The 21,720-nt window shown below is 41.3% G+C and overlaps 1 protein-coding gene and 1 long non-coding RNA gene across 2 annotated transcripts in view; one reads left to right on the top strand and one right to left on the bottom strand.

Moving 5' to 3' along the window:
- Positions 1-4,316: 4,316 nt before the first annotated feature.
- arap2 (ArfGAP with RhoGAP domain, ankyrin repeat and PH domain 2) overlaps positions 4,317-21,720 on the top strand; it is a 166,868-nt gene continuing 149,464 nt past the window's right edge. Inside the window, exons 1-6 of the mRNA XM_085451178.1 lie at positions 4,317-5,151; positions 6,480-6,559; positions 16,223-16,299; positions 16,619-16,683; positions 18,179-18,544; positions 19,318-19,387. Of these exons, the coding sequence (XP_085307304.1) occupies positions 4,376-5,151; positions 6,480-6,559; positions 16,223-16,299; positions 16,619-16,683; positions 18,179-18,544; positions 19,318-19,387 (1,434 nt within the window). The 5' untranslated portion in view covers positions 4,317-4,375. The remainder of the gene's footprint in view (positions 5,152-6,479; positions 6,560-16,222; positions 16,300-16,618; positions 16,684-18,178; positions 18,545-19,317; positions 19,388-21,720) is intronic.
- LOC146714846 (uncharacterized) lies at positions 4,379-5,715 on the bottom strand. The gene is made up of 3 exons (XR_014918872.1): positions 5,594-5,715; positions 4,755-4,919; positions 4,379-4,672 (listed from the first exon to the last, which is right to left on the bottom strand). It is a non-coding gene; the product is annotated as an uncharacterized LOC146714846 (long non-coding RNA).

The raw sequence follows: 21,720 nt of genomic DNA, 5'->3' as shown, positions 1-21,720 counted from the left end.
TTACAGGAGAAAAAGGTGGAGACAAACACAACCACAGAGTCGTTTTGTGGGTTTCCTGTGTGGGACTTACGATGTTACTTTGACATCAGTATTAAAACAAGTTTCTTGATCCTTATTTGGAATTAAAAGAATACTCAGCATCACTGTAAGAATGGGTTGGCATTCAATTCTAATCATGTTAACATAAAATAAACGAGTCCTATCAAAGTCCTTTGATCTTGTACTGCTATAATGTTCAATGGCATTGCACTCAGCATGCATTCAGTCCTAATCTAACAAAAGAAATCACGGGATATATCCTGGACAGGAGCTGGGAATCACCTCTTAACCTAACATTCCAAGTCTTAGGAAGGTGGTGGCAACGTGAAAGCATTTAAAAATTTCACGTCATTCTATAATAGATGTTACTAATAATAAATGACTATTATTCATCGTGTTGTTTAGAGCTGTGCCTTACCTGTTGCCGGGTCAGGCGTCCTCAGAGGCAGGCCGCAGTAATGTAGCACTGTGTCGCCATCATGTGGCCGATGCCACAAACTGCACGCATTTCCCTCCTATTAAGATCTTCATTACTTTAAATAAATAAATAAAAAGCCCAGAATTTATAAAAAACAAAGGAAAACATGAAAATGAAAATTATCTGAAAATTGTAAAAAAAAAAGAAAAAAAGTAAAAGTGAAAGTAAATACATTTATTTATTTTTGAAACTTTATCTTTTCTTCTTAACTTTATCTTATAAGGGATTTTTAAACGCCATCATTAATCATGTTTTCTTGTAGTTTTTATACTTGAATGAAAATAAGCCGGAGCTTCGTTATTATTATTATTTTATCATCTATGCTGTTTTAAGTGAACGTGTTGGCAGCCAGCTTGCATTCCTGCCAGTGTTGAATGCATATCCCGGGGCTCCGGGATCAAGCCGGGACATGCAAGTATTCCCAACAAATACCTCTCAAGTCCCTCCACTTTGTATTCTTCCTCTTTATTTTTTTTTATGTGCCTCAGTTTCAACTTCTTAAAAAAAGAAATGAGAAAAACTCGGTGACAGTTTAGTAATAAGCAGAGAGCAGCAGCCGATCATTAACACGATCGGAGCCTGCGGTGTTCAGTTTTACGAGCGGTCTGAGCGGAGGGAAGGTCACTGCTTGTTGGCAGTGTACTCGTGAAATGGGCGTGGAGTTGCGCTCAACAGTCGGAAACAGTCGAGTGTGTAAAACCAAGAAAGAAAGAAAAACTAAAGAAAAACAAAAGGAGTCAACAGAGACTCAGAGAGGCGCTAATATGAGAGAAAGCGGACGCAGCCGGTGCGCTAAGGTGAGCAGCTTTCCTCCTCTTTGTAAAGCAGAGCGTTTAGTGTAAAGTGTTGCGTTTATGGTTAGAAAAAAAAAGAAAAACCCAGAAACGTGGGAACCGAACTGAAAATAAATAAATAAATAAACAAAGTCCGTTTTAGTTTTTAATGCGCTCCCACAGGAAGTGTGGGTACAGATTTATACATGTTGCACTGCGTGTAACGAGAAGGCGGACTACCTCGCTCAGACCTGACGTGTTGCGTTATGTCGTAGTGGTGTGTAACGCACTTTGTGCGTGCGTGCGTGTGTGTCACAAAAAAGTCCTGAAAGTGTCGACACGTAGTCGCACGTGCGAGCCTCCGGTACCGCTCGCGCTCAGTGAAAGCATACTCCCGGCTCTTAACCTAAACGAAATTCCTCATATGTGGCTCTTATTTTTCTTAGAAACAAAAATAAGGTAAAAAATAAATCTGGTAATTCTTTCTTTTACATTCATCAGGTCCCAATCAGCCCAAATATCAAAGAGAAATTAAAAATGAATGCCGTGGAAGAGTTCGGGTCTTAGGAGGTTAATACGGACAGCTGAGTGTTACATTTTACTAGCTTTATCTTCGTCTACTAAAAAACCAAAAAACACACCGCTGAAACAGTGAAGGTGACAGCAGAGGCTGGTTAAAACATGGTAAAGGTTTGCGGGTATTTTCTGTGTGAAAACAGGAAGGGTTTGAGATTTTGGACGATGATTTGGACTTTGTTCAAAGTGGGCTGGCTGAGAGGATGTGCACATATTATGAGGTAGGTTGTGTGTGCATGCATGGGCGTGCGTCCTCTCTGACTCACTGCCTGCACTGTATAACCATACCTGTGGTGTGGGTGAAGTTGCTGGCTTGTGGGTGACACACACACCCACACAGACATACAACCATCTTGTGTTGGCAGCCATTTATTTTGTAGACACCCCCGCAAAAAAGTATAACTCTATTATGTCTACACAGCTTCGTGTGCCTTTGTGGCATGTGTGAGCTGTTTGTCTGTCTGCTGAACTTCTCCTTTTTTTTTTGCCCTTTGCTATTGATCTGCACACCCTGATCTAACGTTCCACACTCCGGGCAGCAGCTGTGGATCAAAACTCCCATATCCTGCCTGTAATAATGTTTGCTTGCTTAACTGCGTGTGTGTGTGCCTTTTTATAGGTTGAAGTTTGTGTGTGGATGTGGAGCAGGTCAGGTTAAATGTGCTGGCAAGCTTCACAGAGTGCGAGCCACTACAGATCCCTGGGTGGTGCTGAGGCTTCCCAGTCCTCAGAAGGGCTACTCCACAGACTCTATCAATCCCCGTTATGAGGACAATACAGTCAAATATGATGTGGGACTGTGGAACAGTGGACTGCGTCACTGCCTGCATCCTCTCTGCTGATATCACACCAGAGGCTCATATCCCTCTCGTGATAAAAGCGATAAGAGAATCAGTTTCCGTTTGTGTTAATTTCATCAGCGTCTTGTTTTATAAATGACAAACACATGCAGTAACCCCCCCCCCCACACACACACACACAAAAGCCTGTTTACTTAAAAGCAGAAGTAACACTTCAGGTTGCCTGTGTGCTGCCGAGTTGCAACTCAAGAAGAGAAGTAGTCATGACAAGAGGTTGTTGATGTATCTTCCTGTGTGTGTTTGTGTGCAAGATAGAGAACTAGCAGTGAGAGACCAGTTGTGCCACTTAGTTCATCAGCCCTTCACTCTTAAGACTTGCTGATGTCAGGATGCAGACGCTTAAAAGTAGCCCGCCATTAGAAGGGTTATGATATGTTGGCTTTGAGCTGTGGTGCCTGGATTCTTAAACACAGTTGAGGTAAGTGCTCTGTAAAGGCTGTGCCATAGGGCCAGGCTGTGAAGGTGTACAGTGTTTCCTCATAGCTCTTGCTGTTTCCTGCTGCTTCATCCAGGAGTATTGCAGATGTGTTTCGTGTTATTTTGGCTGCATATAAGTATTCTCACAGTGACTTTAAAGAAGATATATTTAGTCACCTTTATCGCTTGTTAAGGCGGTCAGTGCCACCCTCAGAAGATCAAAAACTCCCACGGTCATCTTTTAGTTAAGTTTTTTGTGTATCCAGGTCGGATACAGGGTGAGGTTCACAGAGGGCCCGTTGCTTTGTTTAGTTGTGCAATGATTTTTTTATATGCTTCTGTGCAGCTATTTTTGTACCTCTCTTGTTGCCGTCATTTGCTTTTATTTTGAGTTTGCATTGGCCCCAAAAACCCCACCATACGTAAAGGAGGATCTGACTACAACAATAATGTGAGCAATATGTAGAGAAATATCATCATATCCAGAGAAATTTATTGTAACTCACTTCAGGGACCACATTAATGGGGAAGTGAAAATCTGATATCGTGAAATTCAGTTGTAATTGATTTGGAGGGTAAGATTGATGGCCGGCCACTCTATCATTAGCTGTTTTTTGTTGTGAGGCGATTGTTTTGGTTATTTTATTGTTTTATTTCGCAGTTTTAGCCGTCTCCGTCTTTGAAAATTCACCTTGGTAAATAACTATAAAGCACAACTGAAAGCGCGAAGTTAAAGGAACTGATAGTTAGATTGGTGCATATTACATGTGATCTTGCACTATTTTCTGTAAATGGCGATTGAAAATCATTTCTCTGTGCAGAGCAGACGCGCGTGTCTTCGCAAATATTTAATTTCCGGTTGCAAAATTGCCTGACCTTATTGATCTTTTAATCTAATTCTCAATAAGAAGTGAGTGCTAGTATCTTTCAAAATATTGATCTCTTTCTTAAACTGGGTCACGTTTCCATAGCCAGAATTGTTTAACACCATCAAACTGAACACTTAAAAAATTCTCTGTAAGTTAAATCCGTTATAGGTTTGGGAAATTGCAGCTTGTCGCAAAGAACCTAACTCTATATGTTAAATACTGTATGAGTTTGGAACTTGTCTTGTCTGTGGATTGCTTTACCTGTCATTTATTTTTCTCTCTTTTTGTTTTTACCTACAGAGTAAAGCTGGCCTTCTCCACCTTTTAAAAGTCTCCCCAATGTGGCAAACGTGGGTTTAGAGGATGATGTTTGCAGCTCCAGAGCCCAGCAAAGAGATCGTGGAGTGGCTCTCCAGCCTCCGCTTGTCTCACTATGCCCCGTTTTTCCATCAGGGAGGTTATAAATCTCTGGAAGACTGCATGGACCTGACAGAAGAGAGTCTTCTTGAGCTCAAAGTGCTGCCGACAGGCCACCGTAGACGCATCCTCCGGAGTCTGGAGGCACTGGGGTTCAAGCAGCTGAGTGGAGGGGAAGATGAAAGTGAAGAGGATGGAGCAAAGAACTTGAGGGAGCCAGTGCCATACCCAAGACATATCTTCCTGAAAGATAGAAAGAGGGGGGCATCATGTCAGCAACCAAAGGAACAGAGCAATCACGATTTGGAAGCAAGTCAGAGTTTACCTCCAGGAGCAGGACTGGGAGAAAAAGCTGAAAACCTTCCAAGGAGCAGTTACCTCGTCCCGCCTCGACCAGCCCCACGTAACCCCAAGAACATTCAGAAATCTGCACAGACCTGCCTGCCTGCTTCCGCATGTTCCAACAGCAGCAGCGAGTCCCTCTCCGCTTCTGAAATACCAGATCGAGAGATTACTACAGAAGATCCGTTGCATGGCACGAACTCCATCGCCTGTTCCGGTGACGATGGGGGTTTTCAAGGTGAAATGGTTGAAAACTCAATTTATGAGAGGCCGCCCAATTTAAATCCTCCTGTTGGTCAGAGGCTTAGTCGCTCCTACAAACTCAGGCACCGGCCTGTTCCTGAAATCCCAAATCCAACCACGGTGCCACTTCAGGACAGGTACTGCAGTTAAGTTCATTTGGTGTTTGTTTGACATTTTGGGAAATAGGCTCACATGAGTTGGATACAATACGAACATGTTTTTGTTAATTATAGAATTAATAAGCAAAAAAAGGCTCTAAAAAAGAAGGAAAAAATCAAAACACATATAAGAAAACCATATAAATGGATTATAAGTAGTCGATTAGCTTTGTTGTTTACTCTGCATTTGTGGTAAGATAAGCAGTTGGTAGCAGTAGTTTGAATATTTATGTTACAGATATGTAATTAAAGCCTCACCAACTGCTGGGGAAGTGTTAGCTATTTGCTTATTTGTTGGTGTCACCATTTATAACAGCGAATACATAAAGAATAAAGTAAATAAGATGATTAATGCAGCTGAAAGAACATAAATAATAATATAATGTGATCCTAACTGAGACGGAGCCCAGCCAACGTGTACCTGTTTCAATCGTTTAAAGGCCAGGAAATCTCCGAATTGGCAGTTGGATGCTCTGTGCTAGCTGTAGCTTGTTAGCTTTTGGTATAGGCTTTATGTTTACCCTACGTTGGTGACAAAAAAGATACTACTTGTTGGTTTGCTTGTGTTAATAGGAAGGTTTTGAACATCTGTACAGAGTGAAGCTAGCTATTTCCATTTCTTTAAATTCTTTTCTCGGCATAATCATCGACAGGATGTAGCTAAGCTAGCTGTTGCTGCTAGGGATCGCTTCGTGTCTAAACTCAGACTCTGTGAATGTAATCATAGTTTTTATTTAACTATTTCCTGAAACAGCTAACATCTTTATAAAGGAGTGTGCTTTATGTATTTTATTTAGTTTCAGTTTTTGTCTTTGGCAGTATCTTCATATTCTCTGCATGGCCACGAGAGGTACACTTCAATCTTCTTACGCTCAGCAAGGAGTACATTTTCAAGTCAATTCCCCCAAATGTTGAACTATTCATATAAGCAGAAAGTTTGACTTTACAAAAGTTTAGGAGCGGTTTTTAGGTCCAAATCAAACAAGTACAAATAACAAAGGCAAAAACACTTGGAGAGATGTGTTTTCATGCTGCCGTGCTAGGAATTAATGCAAAGGCAAATCTTTTTCTCATTGTTTTCAGATTTACACTGATGGAGAACCCGAGGCCTCTAATTTCATGTTCAAATCTGCAATCCGCGCGCATTAATATCTCTCTCACTGATGTACTTTTAAACTGTGAAACTAACTTTCAGACTTCCGCATCTCTTTTTCTAACGGCCTTTACGTGGTGTCACAGATTTTCCCACGTGCTGCTATGCTGGTTCTAATCCACTGATTTTTTTCTCTCTCCCTCTTCCTCCTCAGCGCACCGCCATCGCAAACAACCAGCCCTGAACACCTAACCAGCTCCGATGGTCCCACCGGTGCAAACGGCATACAGAAAGGTACACACAGTCTTTCAGCTGCATCCGCTTTATCTCTGCCATGAATATTTCATTCCACAGTAGAGGCAGCAGTGGTGCTGTTGTTTGCCCGGATGAAAGTAGGGAGAGGAGATGAGGGGTAGTGCGTAGGTGGGGTGAGGGTGTTCAGAGGCTGGTGTCGTGGGAAACGCCGGCACCCCCCTTTTCAAGAGGTGATCTCACAGGGAATATGCTCTCTCACATCTTGTCCCTCAGCGAGACCCTGGTGTATATTTCTGTCACAGTGCTCTCCAAAGTTTTTTAGAAGTTGTTCAAGTTTGCTAACAGCACACAGACTTGTAGTACAACCATTACAAATATGTTTTTGAATCCGTCCCAGCCCTGTTTATTGGACCTAGTCGGCCCCGCCACCTGAAGTAGATGCACTCTCTCAGGATTATGTGATGCTCTTCTATGATGACAGTCTGTACAAATATGTGGTAAACACCCTTGAACGTGTCAGTCTTTTTGGGACCATATGTGACCACATGGTAACATCGCCCCTCGCAGCGAATCAACAGATTTCTGTCCGCGTTTTTTGACATTTCCTTTACGCTCCTTTCTTGTTCCGCGTGCCTTTACCGCAGCAGTCTCCTGGCGGTGTTGTTTTTCCAACGTCTTCTCTGTATGGAACAAGGCAGGGAGTGAGACTTGAGAGAAAGGCACGACAGTGAAGTGGGTTGGGAGGAACGAGCAGGGGAAGGATGCAAAGCAGGCTGAGAGAGACGGAGGAAGAGAGGGAGCCGAGACGGTCCCAGAGCAGGGAAATGAGGAGCTCGACTAGCAAGTAAAAAACTCCCTGCACAGCAAGGCCTAGCAAGGCGTTATTTGACATATCATTTTACCCAAGCATATTTGAAGAGTTTATGCCGAGATGAGAAACAAGCAGTGCAGTCTCACAGAATGATTGTTGTATTAAATCAAAACTTGCTACTGGAGGCTGGCAGAATTTTAATTAACACCTTCTCTCCTCCTCTCTAATTTTAAAATCTCATTAAGGACGCAGTTTTCTGTCTAGTGCTTCTCTATCAGCTCTACAGCAGCACAGCAGACTGTTCTGGGTCTTCACTAATTTGAATTAAAAAAAGTATCACTTTATTAGTTACACCTTGATACTACTATGTTGGACCACCTTCATAACTCTTTTTCCAAAAAGACAGCCTACCTCGCACCCTTAATGACGAGTTTGACACTAGGGCTGCCACAAACTATTATTTTAATAGTCGACTAGTCACCGATTATTTTTGCGATTAGTCGACTAATCGAATCGTGCATCCATTGGACATAAAACATACAGCTTATTGCACCAGCAGCATCTGCTCTCATATAACTGTCATTAGCTTACAGCTTGAAGTGTTTAAGGTATGTGCTCACTAAAAATAAAGACAAGATGATAGTTGATTAAACTTTTGATGAATTTTGCAGATTGTGTCAGTGGAGTTTAATAAACTCAGCCGTCTGCTCCTTGCTATCTAAAATATAACAGGACACCGGAGTATATTCTCAAGCATCTCACACTTCTGATAATCAGTTTTCTGTTTGACGTTTATTCAGCTGTGTCAAAACTATAACTTTAATCTCAGCCGAACCGATTTACTCAGGAACAAATAAAACACTGAAAAAAGCCAAACAATAACATTTTTAAGTTATCTAAGTGACTTATATATGTTTAACCTGAGTAGCGAAAGACAGCGGGGGGTTTGAAAATGATTTGCTGTTCTCGCCGGCTCTAGTGAGCCTTGAACCCCGACTAGCTATCGAGCTGGTGGGTAACAGACGTCTCCGAAAACGTCGGAGCACTTTTACAAATATGTGGTGTCTTGATAAACCGAACAGATATTTGAGGTTTACACAGCTACATTCTCGCCCGAAAATATGTTAAAAGTTTATTTTGTGACCTAGAAAGAATAATAAAAGTAATATTAAAACTAAGTAGCTGCCGCCATTGTTGGAAACTGGAATTGGCTGAGCCGTGCTATGAATTCTGGGATAGGTTGGGCCATACACCCGACCCATCCTTCAAATCTGGGGAAAAGTAGGACGCATTTGTCGGCTGCATTTGCAGAAGTCTTAGAATTTGGACTAACTTTGTCACGTCACTGTAACACAATCGGCCTACAAATGCGCCCTGCGAAGGATGCGGCCCCTGAATTTGGACACAGCTACGATACCGGAGTTGCTTCTTCTTCTTTGGGGTTTAACGGCAGCTGGCATCTTTGTACATGCAGTGCTGCCATCTTCTGTTTCAGTCCGTTATTACACTCTTAAATCCTACTTACTTATTCCTGCGTCTTTCAGGATCTTACAAGGCTTTAAACAACGCGTCGACTATTAAATATGTCGTCGACGTAATCGTGACTAGTCGACTAATCGTGGCAGCCCTATTTAACATATAAGTATATATCAATAAAGACATGGTTTGGCGACCATCTGGACTTTTCAAAGGATAGCTGCATAGGCAGAGACCACCCTCACTCATTTCTGACCCAGTCAAGTTATTCTATAAGAAGGCCTAAAATATATCAGAAATCTCTCAATTCAGAAAAGAGCTTCAAGGGTTACTCATCGTTGGCTTATAGAGGCATAAAAAGTTACGTTTTGATGGGATAGATTCACCAAGGTGCTGGAGATTTTGGTGCATATTGACATGATAGCGTCACACAGTTATCAGGATGCGAATCTTCTGGTCAACCACACCCCAAAGTTGCTCTATTGGATCGAAATTCATTGACTGTGGAGGCCATTTGAGTATGGTGAACTCATCGTTGGGTTCAAGAAACCAGTTTGAGATGATCTGAGCTTTGTGACGTGGTGTGTTATCCTGCTGGAAGCAGTCATCAGAAGATGGGTTCACTGTAGTCATAAAAGGATGGACATGGTCAGCAACAATACTCAGGTTGGGGTTTAAATGATGCTCATTTGGTACTAAGTGGCCGAAAATGTGACAAGAAAACATCGCACACAACATTACACCACCAGCTGCCTGAGCTGCTGATACAAGGCAGGATGGATTGATGCTTTTATGTGGTTTACACCAAATTCTGATACTACCATCTGAATGTCACAGCAGAAATCATGTGTTGATCTTGCTGTGTTGACCAAATACTAAAACTAAGGACGTACTCTTTTTACTCTTTACGCTTTTTTATTATTATTTTTTGTTTCAACACTTGAATTAGTTTTAGCTAACTTTAATAACCTTGGTGTCAAACTACTGCACTTGTTTCATTTTGATGGTGATTGATAAATAAATAATCCTCAGTGTCTTATGGTACAAAGACAACTCCGTTTAGTCGTCTTTTTTGTGTTTTCATCGCCTTCGCTTCAGCGTATATATCTCTTGAACGCCTTGATGGAACTTCTTTAAAGTTGGCACACACATTCACTTGGATGCGAGGGCTTTTCATTTGAAGTGATTACTTGAAGTGCTGAGTTTGTATTGTGGCGAGTAGGCGTGAGTTATTCTGTGCTGGCAAAAAAATAGAAGAAAAAAGGAAGCGCTGCGTGGCTCTGATGGCTGAGCTGACAGGTGTTCTTCAGTTGGGCAGGTAGAAGTACAAAGAACAAAATTCAGGAAAACTAGATGCTGTGTGGTTCATGTGTAACTATAGAAAACTACTGAGGCACTCTGTCTTTGTGTAAAACGATACTTTAAGTTTATTTTCCGAGCAAATTGGCAAGAAAGAAGCAGACTAACACATATCCTCTGAGTTTTCATCGGGATCTGTGTTGATTCAGTGATGCCGAGAGGTTTTTTTGCTTTATTTACCTTCACATTAGATTAGCAATGCTGGTGACCGTCGCCGTGTTGGTAATGCTCTGGTCGCGCAGACAAACCAAAGCAATCGCCCTTATCAGATTAAAAGCATAATGCAGTAGCTTGACCAGACGTAAACACGACTAACTGTACTCATCAGACGATAGCAGATAAAAGCATGCTTGTAATACACTGATGCTGCAGATAAAATCACATCTGCTTCGAACAGTTAGCATGCTTACCGTGATGCAGTTTAAATGCTAATTTGCTGATGTACAACTGGTGTAATGCATGAATGGAAATCTATGAAATTTTTATGTAACTTATCAGAGATGCTGACGATTAAAAAAATGCACACAAGAAAGCTTGATGTGTAAAATGAAGATGAGTATGCACACTAGCTGCTATTTCTAAGTCAGCTATCAAGTTTGAGCAAAGGTGCGTTGTTCATTATGCAGCCTCCTTTGAGCTGTACTGAATCAGCTTGAGGACGACAGTCAGCTGGGTTTGATCTCATTAAAGGCTTGTTCAAGGAAATTAACTTGCAGGCTGTGACTTAAGTTTACACCAGAGGATTGCTCACCAGTGTGATGGTGGGACAACAGCATCAGAGCAGAGAGTGTCAAAAGTCAAATTGTTATTCTAAGTAGAGAGGGGCTCTCAAAGTGTGACACCATTGTTGCACTGAAGGTTTCCAAAAACACTCTGCACAAACTGCATCAGTTGTATCAGGCAGACCAAATGTGAGATCGTGCTCTCGAAGGATCAGTACATTAGGCTTTGCTAGCTGAAAGATAAAGAATCATACAGAATTTGTTAAATACATAACGCCACACTCCAGCCTGCAGAAATCCTGGTAAACACTAGGCTGTCTAGCAGAGGTCTCAGAGGATGAGTGGCGGTCTGTAAACCACTTCTTAGGGCTGGGAGGGGAGGGAGGGAACGAGGCCAAACTCTGGGGGTGGGATAAGACACGCCAGCTTTTCGCAGAGGATGAAAAGTTCCTGTTTACTGAGAATCCGTGTTTGGGATTTGTGGCACTAACAGAAGAGTGTATGAATTTTCCTTTGTACAAAACTGTGAGATTGGGCTGTCACAGTGTGAACCTGCGGACTCGCAATATGAAGACTGCAGTTTCTGTGTGTTCAACCGTAAATGAGAACAATGTCTTGAAGTGTAATTAAAAGCTACGTTGTGACACCTGCAAAATGCTGTCCTTTAAATTAAAATCTTTACTTATAAACACAGTTAAACCGTCTTGCACTGCAGCAGAAGAGGAAATGAATCATGCAATTTACAAGCTGATTCTCAAAATTAAAATATGCATTTCGAAAGCCACAATTTCTCAGTTTCAGCAAGTGGAAGCCACATTTCATTAAAGTAAAACTAGTATTATTGCGTTTTACTTTAAATTAAATTTAGGAGTTTTTTCCATAAATTTAATATGAGAATTTTCATGTAGTTTTTCCTAAATATATAATTTAAGAATGTGTATTTTTAATTCATCCAGAAAACCTGTATTATTTATGTGTATTTGTCATTTATAACAAGTCAAACAGGGAAACAGCTGACCTGCTAGACAAACAACCAAAACTACAAAGGTTAATACCCTGTACTGAAACAGTGGCCACATTGATGCACTACTGTAAGTGCTGGACATGTATATGCATCCATTTGCCTCCAGAACCTGCTTTGTGGCACAGACTCAACAGGGTGCTAGAAACATTTCTCTGAGATTTTGGTTCATGCTACCCTGATAGTGTCACACAGTTGCCACAGATTTGTCAGCTACACATCCATGATGGGAATATCCCGTTCCACCACATCCCAAAGGTGCTCTATTGGATTGAGAACTGGCTGTTCTCAAATGGCCTCCACTCACTGATTGAGTGATGGTCACTGTCAAGAGATGATTTGAACTTTGAGACATAGCGTGTAATGCTACTGGAAACAGCCATTGGAAGATGGGTACCCTCCAATCAGCAGCAATACTCAGGAGTTTAAGTTACTGTTGCCTTTCTGTTGGCTTGAAGCAGTCTGACTGTTCTTAACTTACCTTCCCCTAACAAGGCACTAGATACTTTCTCTATTTTGGACTATTCTCTGTAAACCCTCGAGTGAACATGGGTGATATAGCCTCAAGCTTATAGTTCAAGAAAACTCAGAATAACAGTGGTATTTACTTCTAAGTGTAAGTAAATAAAGGAGATTTTTCATCCTTTTCCATCAAGCTCCTGTCAATGATGGCACACTTCTTAATTTGACGTTTTAAACCTATTGAAACAAGGTGCCAACAGCAGCAACGTTATAGTACAGTGGTAATGACCCTGTTTTAGAAAACATTCTGTATATTTTGGATAGTAATTTGGGGGTTTTAAGAGTAAGAAATTGAACCACACTTGGTGGTGTTTGTAGTTCAACTTGACCCGGTTTAAATTTCTTTTTTACTATGGATTTAATTTGTTGATATTCTAAAAATCTTTTGTTGTTGATCCCATATTGTGTAACTAGTCCGTCAAATGAAATAAATTCTGTTCCTTCTAGTATATGTTCTAAATATTTGATTCCTTTACCACTCCAATCTGAAAAGTTTATCATATCATTGTTTTGTAATATGTCAGGGTTGTTCCAGATAGGTGTACGTTTGCATGGGATTAATGAAGACTCCATCAATTTTAGAAACTCCCACCATGCTGTCAGAGAAGAGCTGATGTTGATGCTTTTAAAGCATTCATGTCGTTGGATGTTTGAGCTGATAAATGGTAGATCTGAAAAAAAAACAAAAAAAAAACAGTGGTAATGACCCAGCATAAGTTAGACATAAGCACAAAAGCAGCCTAGGCAGATTTTAATTTAGTGTAAGAATATCTAAAGTAAGTTGGCATAGTAATTCATTAGCAGCTGCACAACATTTTCACATAATGAAACATAAATATGTTTTCTGCCTGGGATGTTGAGCCTTGGGTCAAGTTTTTTGACCAGCTGCTTAAAGACCATTTGCGCTTTCTGTCATATGGCGTGCAGCTAGCAAGGTTATGTGATTGGATTACATTTGGGTCGCACATCAGCTGCATCACCAGTATCTCCTCCTTCACAGCCCGGATTTACTCGACTGTGTGTCTTTACCTCAAGTGGTGAAACGTGTTAGTTGTTTCAAAGCAAAAGCGGTTTTCTTTCATATTTTGAAGAGTATTGTGCTTTGTCGTAAGATACAGTGTTGCCAACTCCTCAGTAAGGAAAATCGCTATTAGTTGTCCTAAAAGTCGCTAGAAGTCGCTAAATGATGTCATCGCCTAATTTGCATAATTGGTCATGCTAATCTAATTATAACCTATGTTGTTGGAGAGAGAAATAACATCGTGGAAGAGACATAAAGTGAGTAAAAAACATCCTTAATGCATTTAGAGTTTATTTAGAACTACAAATTAAATTTCTTTTAGCAATTATTGTTTTTTTTTTGTCACAATTCCAACCCTGCTCCTTTACCCGGGCTTGGACCGGCAAAAGTGACCCGAAATTGGCACTCTGGTGGAGTTACTTTGTGTGTGTGTGTTTATAAGTAGTTTTAAACCTTGTGATCCACAAAACAGCATAAGAGTTGTTGTGGCTATTTTTGTTGAATGTTTATAAAATGCAATTTGTATTCATTTTTGTTTTTTCTTTAAAGGTGTAAGAATATACTGACCTAGTTTTGTTATGTAAATTTGTAATTAATTTTATTGGAGAAGCTTTTGGAAAGTGATTGGTTTATTAGCTTATGGACCCTCCAATTAATCAAGAGATTAAGAGCACCCTGGATGGGTGTGGTAAAGAGGTTTTTTGTTTTTTGTTTGCCAAATGTCAGATGGGAAGACGGGAGGGTTAGAAAATGATTTTTTGACCACTTTTGTAGTTGTTAAAGCAAATTAAGTTAACTTTAGTTTAATTTTAAGTTTTAAGAACAAACGTTCTAAAACAAACCTCCCGTTGCCACCCACGGCCTTTTCTTGGACTTTTTTGGTGTTTGGAACGTAAAAGGCCACGACAAGAGTAAAAGAGTAAAAGAAGAACTGACTGGGTTACAGCACCCGCTGCTTGTTGAGAGTAAAAGCAATACGGGCTTTCACGTCTTTTTTTTTAGCGACAAGGGGTCTGAAAACTCGCTAAATATAGCGACAAAGTCGCTAAGTTGGCAACACTGGGAAGATATTCAAGTAGCTTCCTCTGTATATTTTTGGAGGCAGACACACCCACGCTTTTCTCATAAATGCCCACACTACGTAATGTAAATGCAATATAAATGCATCGCAAAAATATTGCTATTTTATTTAAATTTACATTGGTATTATTGTGAATGATATGATATGGTACAGCGCAACACTAGATTCCCACCTTCAAAGTAGTGTAAATCACCTTGCTTCACTGTAGTTAGCTGTTTAGCACGCAGTTGAACAGCTGAAGTAACTCTAGCTAATAAGGTTAGCTAATATTGTTAGCTTGTTAGCATGCTAACATTTTCTAAACGGCACTAAATAAAGGCCTCTCTAGTTAATCTTATTGTAGATTACTTTGTAAATTAATCTTTTCTTGTACAGAATTAGAAATAAACTTTTACAGTAAAAAAAAAAAAGATTTAAATGTTAGCTAGTAAAGCAGTGCTGTAGAGTTTCATGCTTTAAACACTGCTAACTTTAGGGAAGCAGTGCACCAAATAAACTGTTTGGTGACTAATTTGAATTCATGCAGTTTCAGTTCCGTGTCCTCCCTGCTCAGCAATGAGGTGTCACAAACAAGTAATAACAAAGTAACCCATAACACCCCAACGTAAAGACAGGAGAAACAAAATAATCTCCACGCTAACACCAAGCTGTTGGTTGCATCTAAATCGTTTCCCAGATTGCGACTTGACAGTCTGCTCATGAGCAGATAAAGAAGCAGAGAAACAAATGCAGAAGCTGGCAACCGATCCAGCGAGGGAAGAGTAGAGGGAATCAGACAGGAATTGAATACAGCGGCATCTGACGGCCCTCTGAGAGACCCATGAGTGGCCTGAAGGTCGGCTGATGGATGATGATTGATGGTCGCTATCTGCGCACCAAGCCTCTCTGTGGAGAAGGCGACTTTGTTGGAGTGGATTCTGTCATCAAGTAAATTGACCTCTTCATAAAGCTTACCGTGCCCTCTGTGTACTTCGGTAATGGGCTGCATTGTTTGGAAGTGTGTGTCTGTAAGGATTTCAAAAGTAGTACATTCATGTCCGTAGGAGTGCGAGTGTCTACGTATATGGCTGTAGATCCTTTTAATGTCTGTGTTTGTCTCGAGGCGTCTTTACATGTCCGAGGGTGTTTCAATCTTTGTACGCCACTGTCAGCGCGCATATCTGCTCCTCCACCCGTGTCTGTGTGTGTCCAGCCCTGTGGTGGCGTCTTCTGGCCCTCACAATCCTCAGGAGAGGGCGGCGTCATTTTTCACAGTGACAGGCAGCAGCCCACGCAGGGTGGCCCGGGGTCTCCAGACTAATAGCGTCTGGCCGGAGTCTCTACGCTCTTCTTCTTCATCTTTGCTTCCACCGACCACGGTCCCTGCAGGAGCCCAGACAGAGAAATGTCTTGGCAGCGAGGACCGCACTTTCATTTTGTGTGTTAGGATGAGGGCCGAGGCAGAAACACAGGCATGCTGAAGCGAAATTTAATTGGTGTATTTGCTTGCACGGATCAATCGTTGACACGTTTGCTCAGATCAGTGAGTTAGTCTAATCAAAGGACACTATAACATCTGAGTGATTAAAAATTGAACTGGAACAGTTAAGCTTTCTACTTTCAAGCACCACGTTTAGGCTTTCACACTGTGTTTTGCAAGTGTCAGTGCCGTGACAAACCACCATCGTGTTGTCTCTGTGTCCTTTTTAGCTCCACTTCAAAGAACCCTGACGCCTATTGCTCCCTACGGTGAAATATTCCTGTTCAACACCCCCAAAAGTGCTCCGGTAAGACAGCGTACACTCCCACTACTGGACAGTGAGTAGCAGCTCGCCAAAGAGGAACAGACATTTCTCAGATCTTCGACGCTATCTTCGGTGTTTCGGCTGCAGTCCGCACACTCAACTTCCCTCTCAGTGTTAATGCTGTCACTGTAGACACACAGAGTGTAAAATGTGCTCGTTTCAGCTTGCCCCCTGAGGTTAATAGAAATGTCACCTCGCTGCTAAAGTTAACATAGTTTAGTGCACCGAGACAATAACTGTGTCTGACTGAAAGATGGACACCTCCTTTTCATCTGATGCTAATCTCTGCTGTGTTCTCTAGGACCAAGGTGCTAAAGAAGAGCCCCACAAGGGTTTAAAGGACAAGATAAAACGGAGGAAACAGAGGTATAGTATGCTCACGTAATGCTGCTCCAGCCCACTCTGGATATACACACAAAGAAATCCAGATATTTGAATGAAGACTGGGATTCATACACTGCAGATTTTGTTGTATAATGGCATGTAAAGTGCTGATAACAGTATGTGGCCACTTTGCATGAGAAAAAATAACTATTGTGATTAGCGACACTAGAAATATTTAATATATATGTCCTTCCTCAGATTTGTGAGAATGGGCCTTCTTAAAGAGGCAGAACACCGAAATATCAATTTCTTTCTTCTTCTTTTCCTTCTTGCTGCCATCCTATTTAGGCTGCCTTAAGTTTGCAGGTATTGGCTGCAGAGATCTCTCTTCTCCTGAATGTAATGAAACCAGATTGCACTTGCCTTGTGCTGGTGAAAGTGCCCCTCCCAGGTTTTACTGCAGCAGTGTTTACAGAAAGCAATTTCATGTAGGAACCGTTTTCTTTATAGCCAAGCTACATTCACCAAGCAAACGAAGCATGCAGCCTAGCTAACTTTGCAGCTCAGTTCCGGAGAACACCATTATTCCAGTACTCCTGCTAGAAACACGTGCCTCTTGTCACACTTCAGTGCACGCTTCCCTCTGCCCAGTGACACGGTCGGTTCAATAGAAAGGAAACAGTTCCCACATGAAACTGCTCACTACTTGATTGTGTGTAAGTGAAGGCAGCCGTCTCTTTAGTGACGACAGAACCGAGGAACTCGTACAGTCTACATAGATAAATATAAATACTTCAGGAGGCAATTAGCCTAGCTTACTTTTGTGCTGTATGGTTTTTTCTGTTTCTTATGCTGATTCAAACAGTTTAAGAATCAGTTAGCTGAATGACATAAGCAAATAATTAACAAGTTAGTAATTCCTGTCAAAATCTGCTTCAAAACAACATTTTTGATGTCAATGAAATGAGGGTATTCCAAAAATGTCATGTCAGTCACATTGTTCTCAGATTAAGAAGCCCCGCCCACCCTCTATTCCAAACTTGGTTTTAGTAGATGAGCCAATCAGGAGAAAGTGAAGGCTTAACAAAAAGTAGCTGAACAATGGCTGCACCAAGGCCTCAGAATAATATAATTCAAAATTATTTTAAGCTGTAGATCATGAAAAGCTACTCTAATAGAGGCAACCATTCATCGCGGATGGCCGCCCCTTCCTAAGCCTGGTTCTGCTGAAGGTTTCATCATGTTAAAGGAGAGTTTTTCCTTCCCACGGTCGCCTGTGCTTGCTCACAGACAGTTATCTGATTGTTGGACTTTTCTTTGTATTATTGTAGAGTCTTTACCATAAAATATAAAGCACCTTGAGGCAGGTGTCATTGTGATTTGACCATAAATAAAACTGAACTGAACTGAAACCTGGAAATAAGCACAATTGGGTCCTTTTAGCAAATCAGCATTTTTCTCTTAACATGTGATGCATACACAAGGTAATTCCTGATTAACTGCTAATGCCATCTAACTATTGATGTCCTCTGTGCAGAAAAAAGACACCACTGAAGAAAGAGTCCAAAGAAAAAATGTCTCCACCAGCTCCAGCTATTCCAGACCCTTACGGGGACGACTACTCCACAGTGGACGAGTGTGCTGCCGTTTTGCCGCAGGCATGTGTGGACCAAAGTTTTTCCAAGACCCCTGACCCCGCTGCTGCTGTCGGTCCAGCTGCCTCCGGCTCTAATAATAAATCCTTGATCATGGTGAATTGTGACCTCTACTCACAAGCTGCAGACTCTGTGGGGGCTGCAGAGAAAAGTGGACTGCCTGATATTTCTCCATATGCATGCTTCTATGGAGTCCCCAAACGGCAGGTGCTCAAAGTGGGTTGGCTGGACAAGCTGTCACCTCAAGGGTAGGTTACACTGCTTCATACTAGTATTTAGAGGTAGCTCTACATGCATGAAGGTCAATTTTTCTGCAGCTCCACTCTGCCTGGAGGATATTTATATCCTCTTAAGATCAGTGCAGGTTTAGTGTATATACTGTTTTTTTACACCTCTGAATCCCAACATGCATCTCAAATGGCCAGAAAACTGTTCTCTAATAAATTTTGCACTCTCTGCTTCCCTGTGTGTCTTCTATCTCGGATGATTGCTTAAAACTGATAAATGGTATTGGATACAGAAGCAGATCTATCTTTAATGCAAGGCACTATCGAAAGGAAAGAAAAAAGAAGATGGGAGATAACTTCGTAGCATTGAGATGCACGATATGTCTTATTTCAGTTCGTTCAGCTTTCCTGTCAAAAACTACATTTTCTTTTCCCCGTGTCTCCCTCGGTGCTGCACGTTCCACTGTTGCTTGAAGCCACAGCTATCAGTCATTTGCTTCCTTTTTATATTCTCCTTCCTCACCTGATTAGCATAACTTTGGCAAACTGCCCTTGGGCTGTTGAATATTCAAATTGGAAGTGGCCATTTGTTTTGATTATGCTAATTGACAGCTGTTGAAACAACTCTTGACATTAATGAAACAATGACACTCTTGATGAAATATGAGTACCTGTACAGAGCGGATCACTGACTCGCTGTCCTGAGATTTGGGGATTTCGCTTGATTTCTTTTTTTGGTTAATTACTTTGTGAGTGTATCAAACACATTTCTGCTTCTCTTTTTTTGTGTGCAGAAAATGTGTTTTTCAGAGGAGGTGGGTGAGATTTGATGGTGAGAGTTTGACCTACTACAACAACGACAAGGTAGGTAATGGGGGGAAATACGGCCTTAAACGTCTTGCTTTGCCAAACTTTTGTCTTCCTTGTGTCCTGCTGACACATCCTCCACTGTCACACTGGCAAAGTCTGCTTCATTCCTCTGTGCTGCGAGCAGCTGAGCCAAGTTCCTAAGTGTTCCCTTCGTTCTCTCATTGTAATCATTATTAGCTTGGCAGAGTAAAGAATGGGGGCAAGGACAGAGCGACATTACACCACGCATGATGGACCAGCACTCTCTGTGCCCACCCAGCCATACAGTAAAGTACATTGATGTTGGCACCTGACCAGTTCTCTGGGAAAGAAAGATGGAGAGGGAAAGCCTTCCTCAGCATTTCCCTGTCCCTTTCTCTTCTCTCTCTCTCTCTCTCTCTCTCTCTCTCTCTCTCTCTCTCTCTCTCTCTCTCTCTCTCGTTTTATTCTCCCTACATCTTAAATTTCGCTTAGTATTGCCTAACTCATCTTCAGACGAAGAGAGAACTGCGTCAGGGTTGGGTGAGAGTTGTAAAAGATACTACAGAGGCTGCCAACATACATGCAAGCACTGGTTTTCTTCAGCATTCAGTCACTTAAAACATTGACTGAATGCTGAATCATTTAATAGTTTTGATAAAATGCAACAGTGAATCAAACAATTTTTCCATCGACCTCCAATAATTTCTAAATGATACAAGTTCTGTGAACTGGCAGACTGAAGACCGTATTTATTGTCGCCGTTATGCTACATCTGTGAGGTAAGCAGGCTTGTCAATGGGTAGTGATGTGTCATATCTATGTCAGAACCATTTCCATCTTACCTTTTTTAGGAAATACAAAGAGATTTTCAAAGTAAGACATGTCTGAATTTAGATTAAGTAAAGAGTTAAACAAAATGTGGAAATATGACCGAGCTATAGATGGTAATGGTTAAAACAATTTTGAGTTTGAGAGAAGCTTAATTATAGTAGTACTGAAATCACGTCAGTTCCAAATTGGAATCTAATCAACCGAAACCCATTTATTATTCCACATATAACTTTCTTACTTTGGCTACGTTCACACTGCAGGCGAAAGCGCATCAAATCCGATTTTTTGACCCTATGCGACCCATATCCGATCATGCTATGACAGTGTGAACGGCGCAAATCCGATATTTTCAAATCCGATCTGGGTCACTTTCGTATGTGGTACTGAATCCGATACATATCCGATGTTTTAGAAAGCGACTGCTGTTTGAACGGTCAAGTCGCATTAAATCCGCCTTTTACGTCACCGACACAAGACTGAAGCCAATTATCAGCGCCAGAGAAGCGCCCGAGAAGACATCGCGAACGCTTCCTGGCCATCCAGTGTAGATGTCAGTGAAACTGTTGGGAAGACAACGTAAACATTTTATTTGTACTGTATAATCTGCAGATTCTGACAGAAATCTACAGCTATCCTTTGAAGCAGCGCTCCTCTCTTAAACAGCAATAAGGATCATTATTAGGTTATTTACATTATTATGTAAATAACAAAATAACTTAAAGCAAAAATTGGGAAACGTGAAGACCGAAGTCTTTATATTAAGGGCCATCAGTCAAACAATACTGTTGCTCTGGGTCTAAACAGAGCGCGTTGTGTGTGACATCTTCTTTTGCGCATGCGGGCCGCTTTGAGCGTTCACACTAGAGCGCGTTTGCTGTCGCATTTTATTTGTAGTGTGAACGAGCAGACAAAAAAATCGGATTTGATCAAAAAATCGGAATTGAGCATTAAGACCTGCAGTGTGAACGTAGCCTTTGTGTTGGGGTGTGTAACCTTGATGTGTCCTCAGCCATTCAATACAATATTGAAAAGTCTAAAGCACGGGTTGTGGAGTGCCGCATCAATGAGCTGAACTTAGTTATGCGCAATATTAATTTTAACTCCTTCAAAGCTTATTGATGCGGCCCTCCACAACAGTCCCAGTTTCTCATGTGTCCCCTTGGGAAACTTGATTGCCTACCTCTGGTCTAGAGGATAAATCAGAAGAGAAAACAACAAATGTATTTAAAACATAAAAACAGTATCAGTTTTTTCATTCGAGGGGTTGCAAAGCGGCTTTCAGACATCCAGCAACTGTAAGCAAGGCAGAGAAGCTTAAATGTCATGCTCTGTATTGAAGTTTCAAATACACATAGAAGCGTATTGGGTGATGTGGAAATGCATTGAAATGAGCTGATCTGCAATGCTTTAAATAAGCTTGAATTTTGTAACAATGCTAGAATTTTAAGCTCGATACTGATACTCAGTGTGTTGTGTGCTGTTTTTGATGTCATAAGGGAAATAAATGACACAAAAAAATCAAGACAAATTCCACA

Source organism: Copadichromis virginalis, linkage group LG3 (assembly GCF_057382275.1).
Source record: "Copadichromis virginalis isolate Kocher_CV1m ecotype Utaka linkage group LG3, C_Virginalis_male_GT1.1, whole genome shotgun sequence".
In the NCBI taxonomy this organism is placed as follows: Eukaryota; Metazoa; Chordata; class Actinopteri; order Cichliformes; family Cichlidae; genus Copadichromis; species Copadichromis virginalis.
Note: the sequence above shows the minus strand (reverse complement) of the source record. Positions and strands in the feature narration are given on the sequence as shown.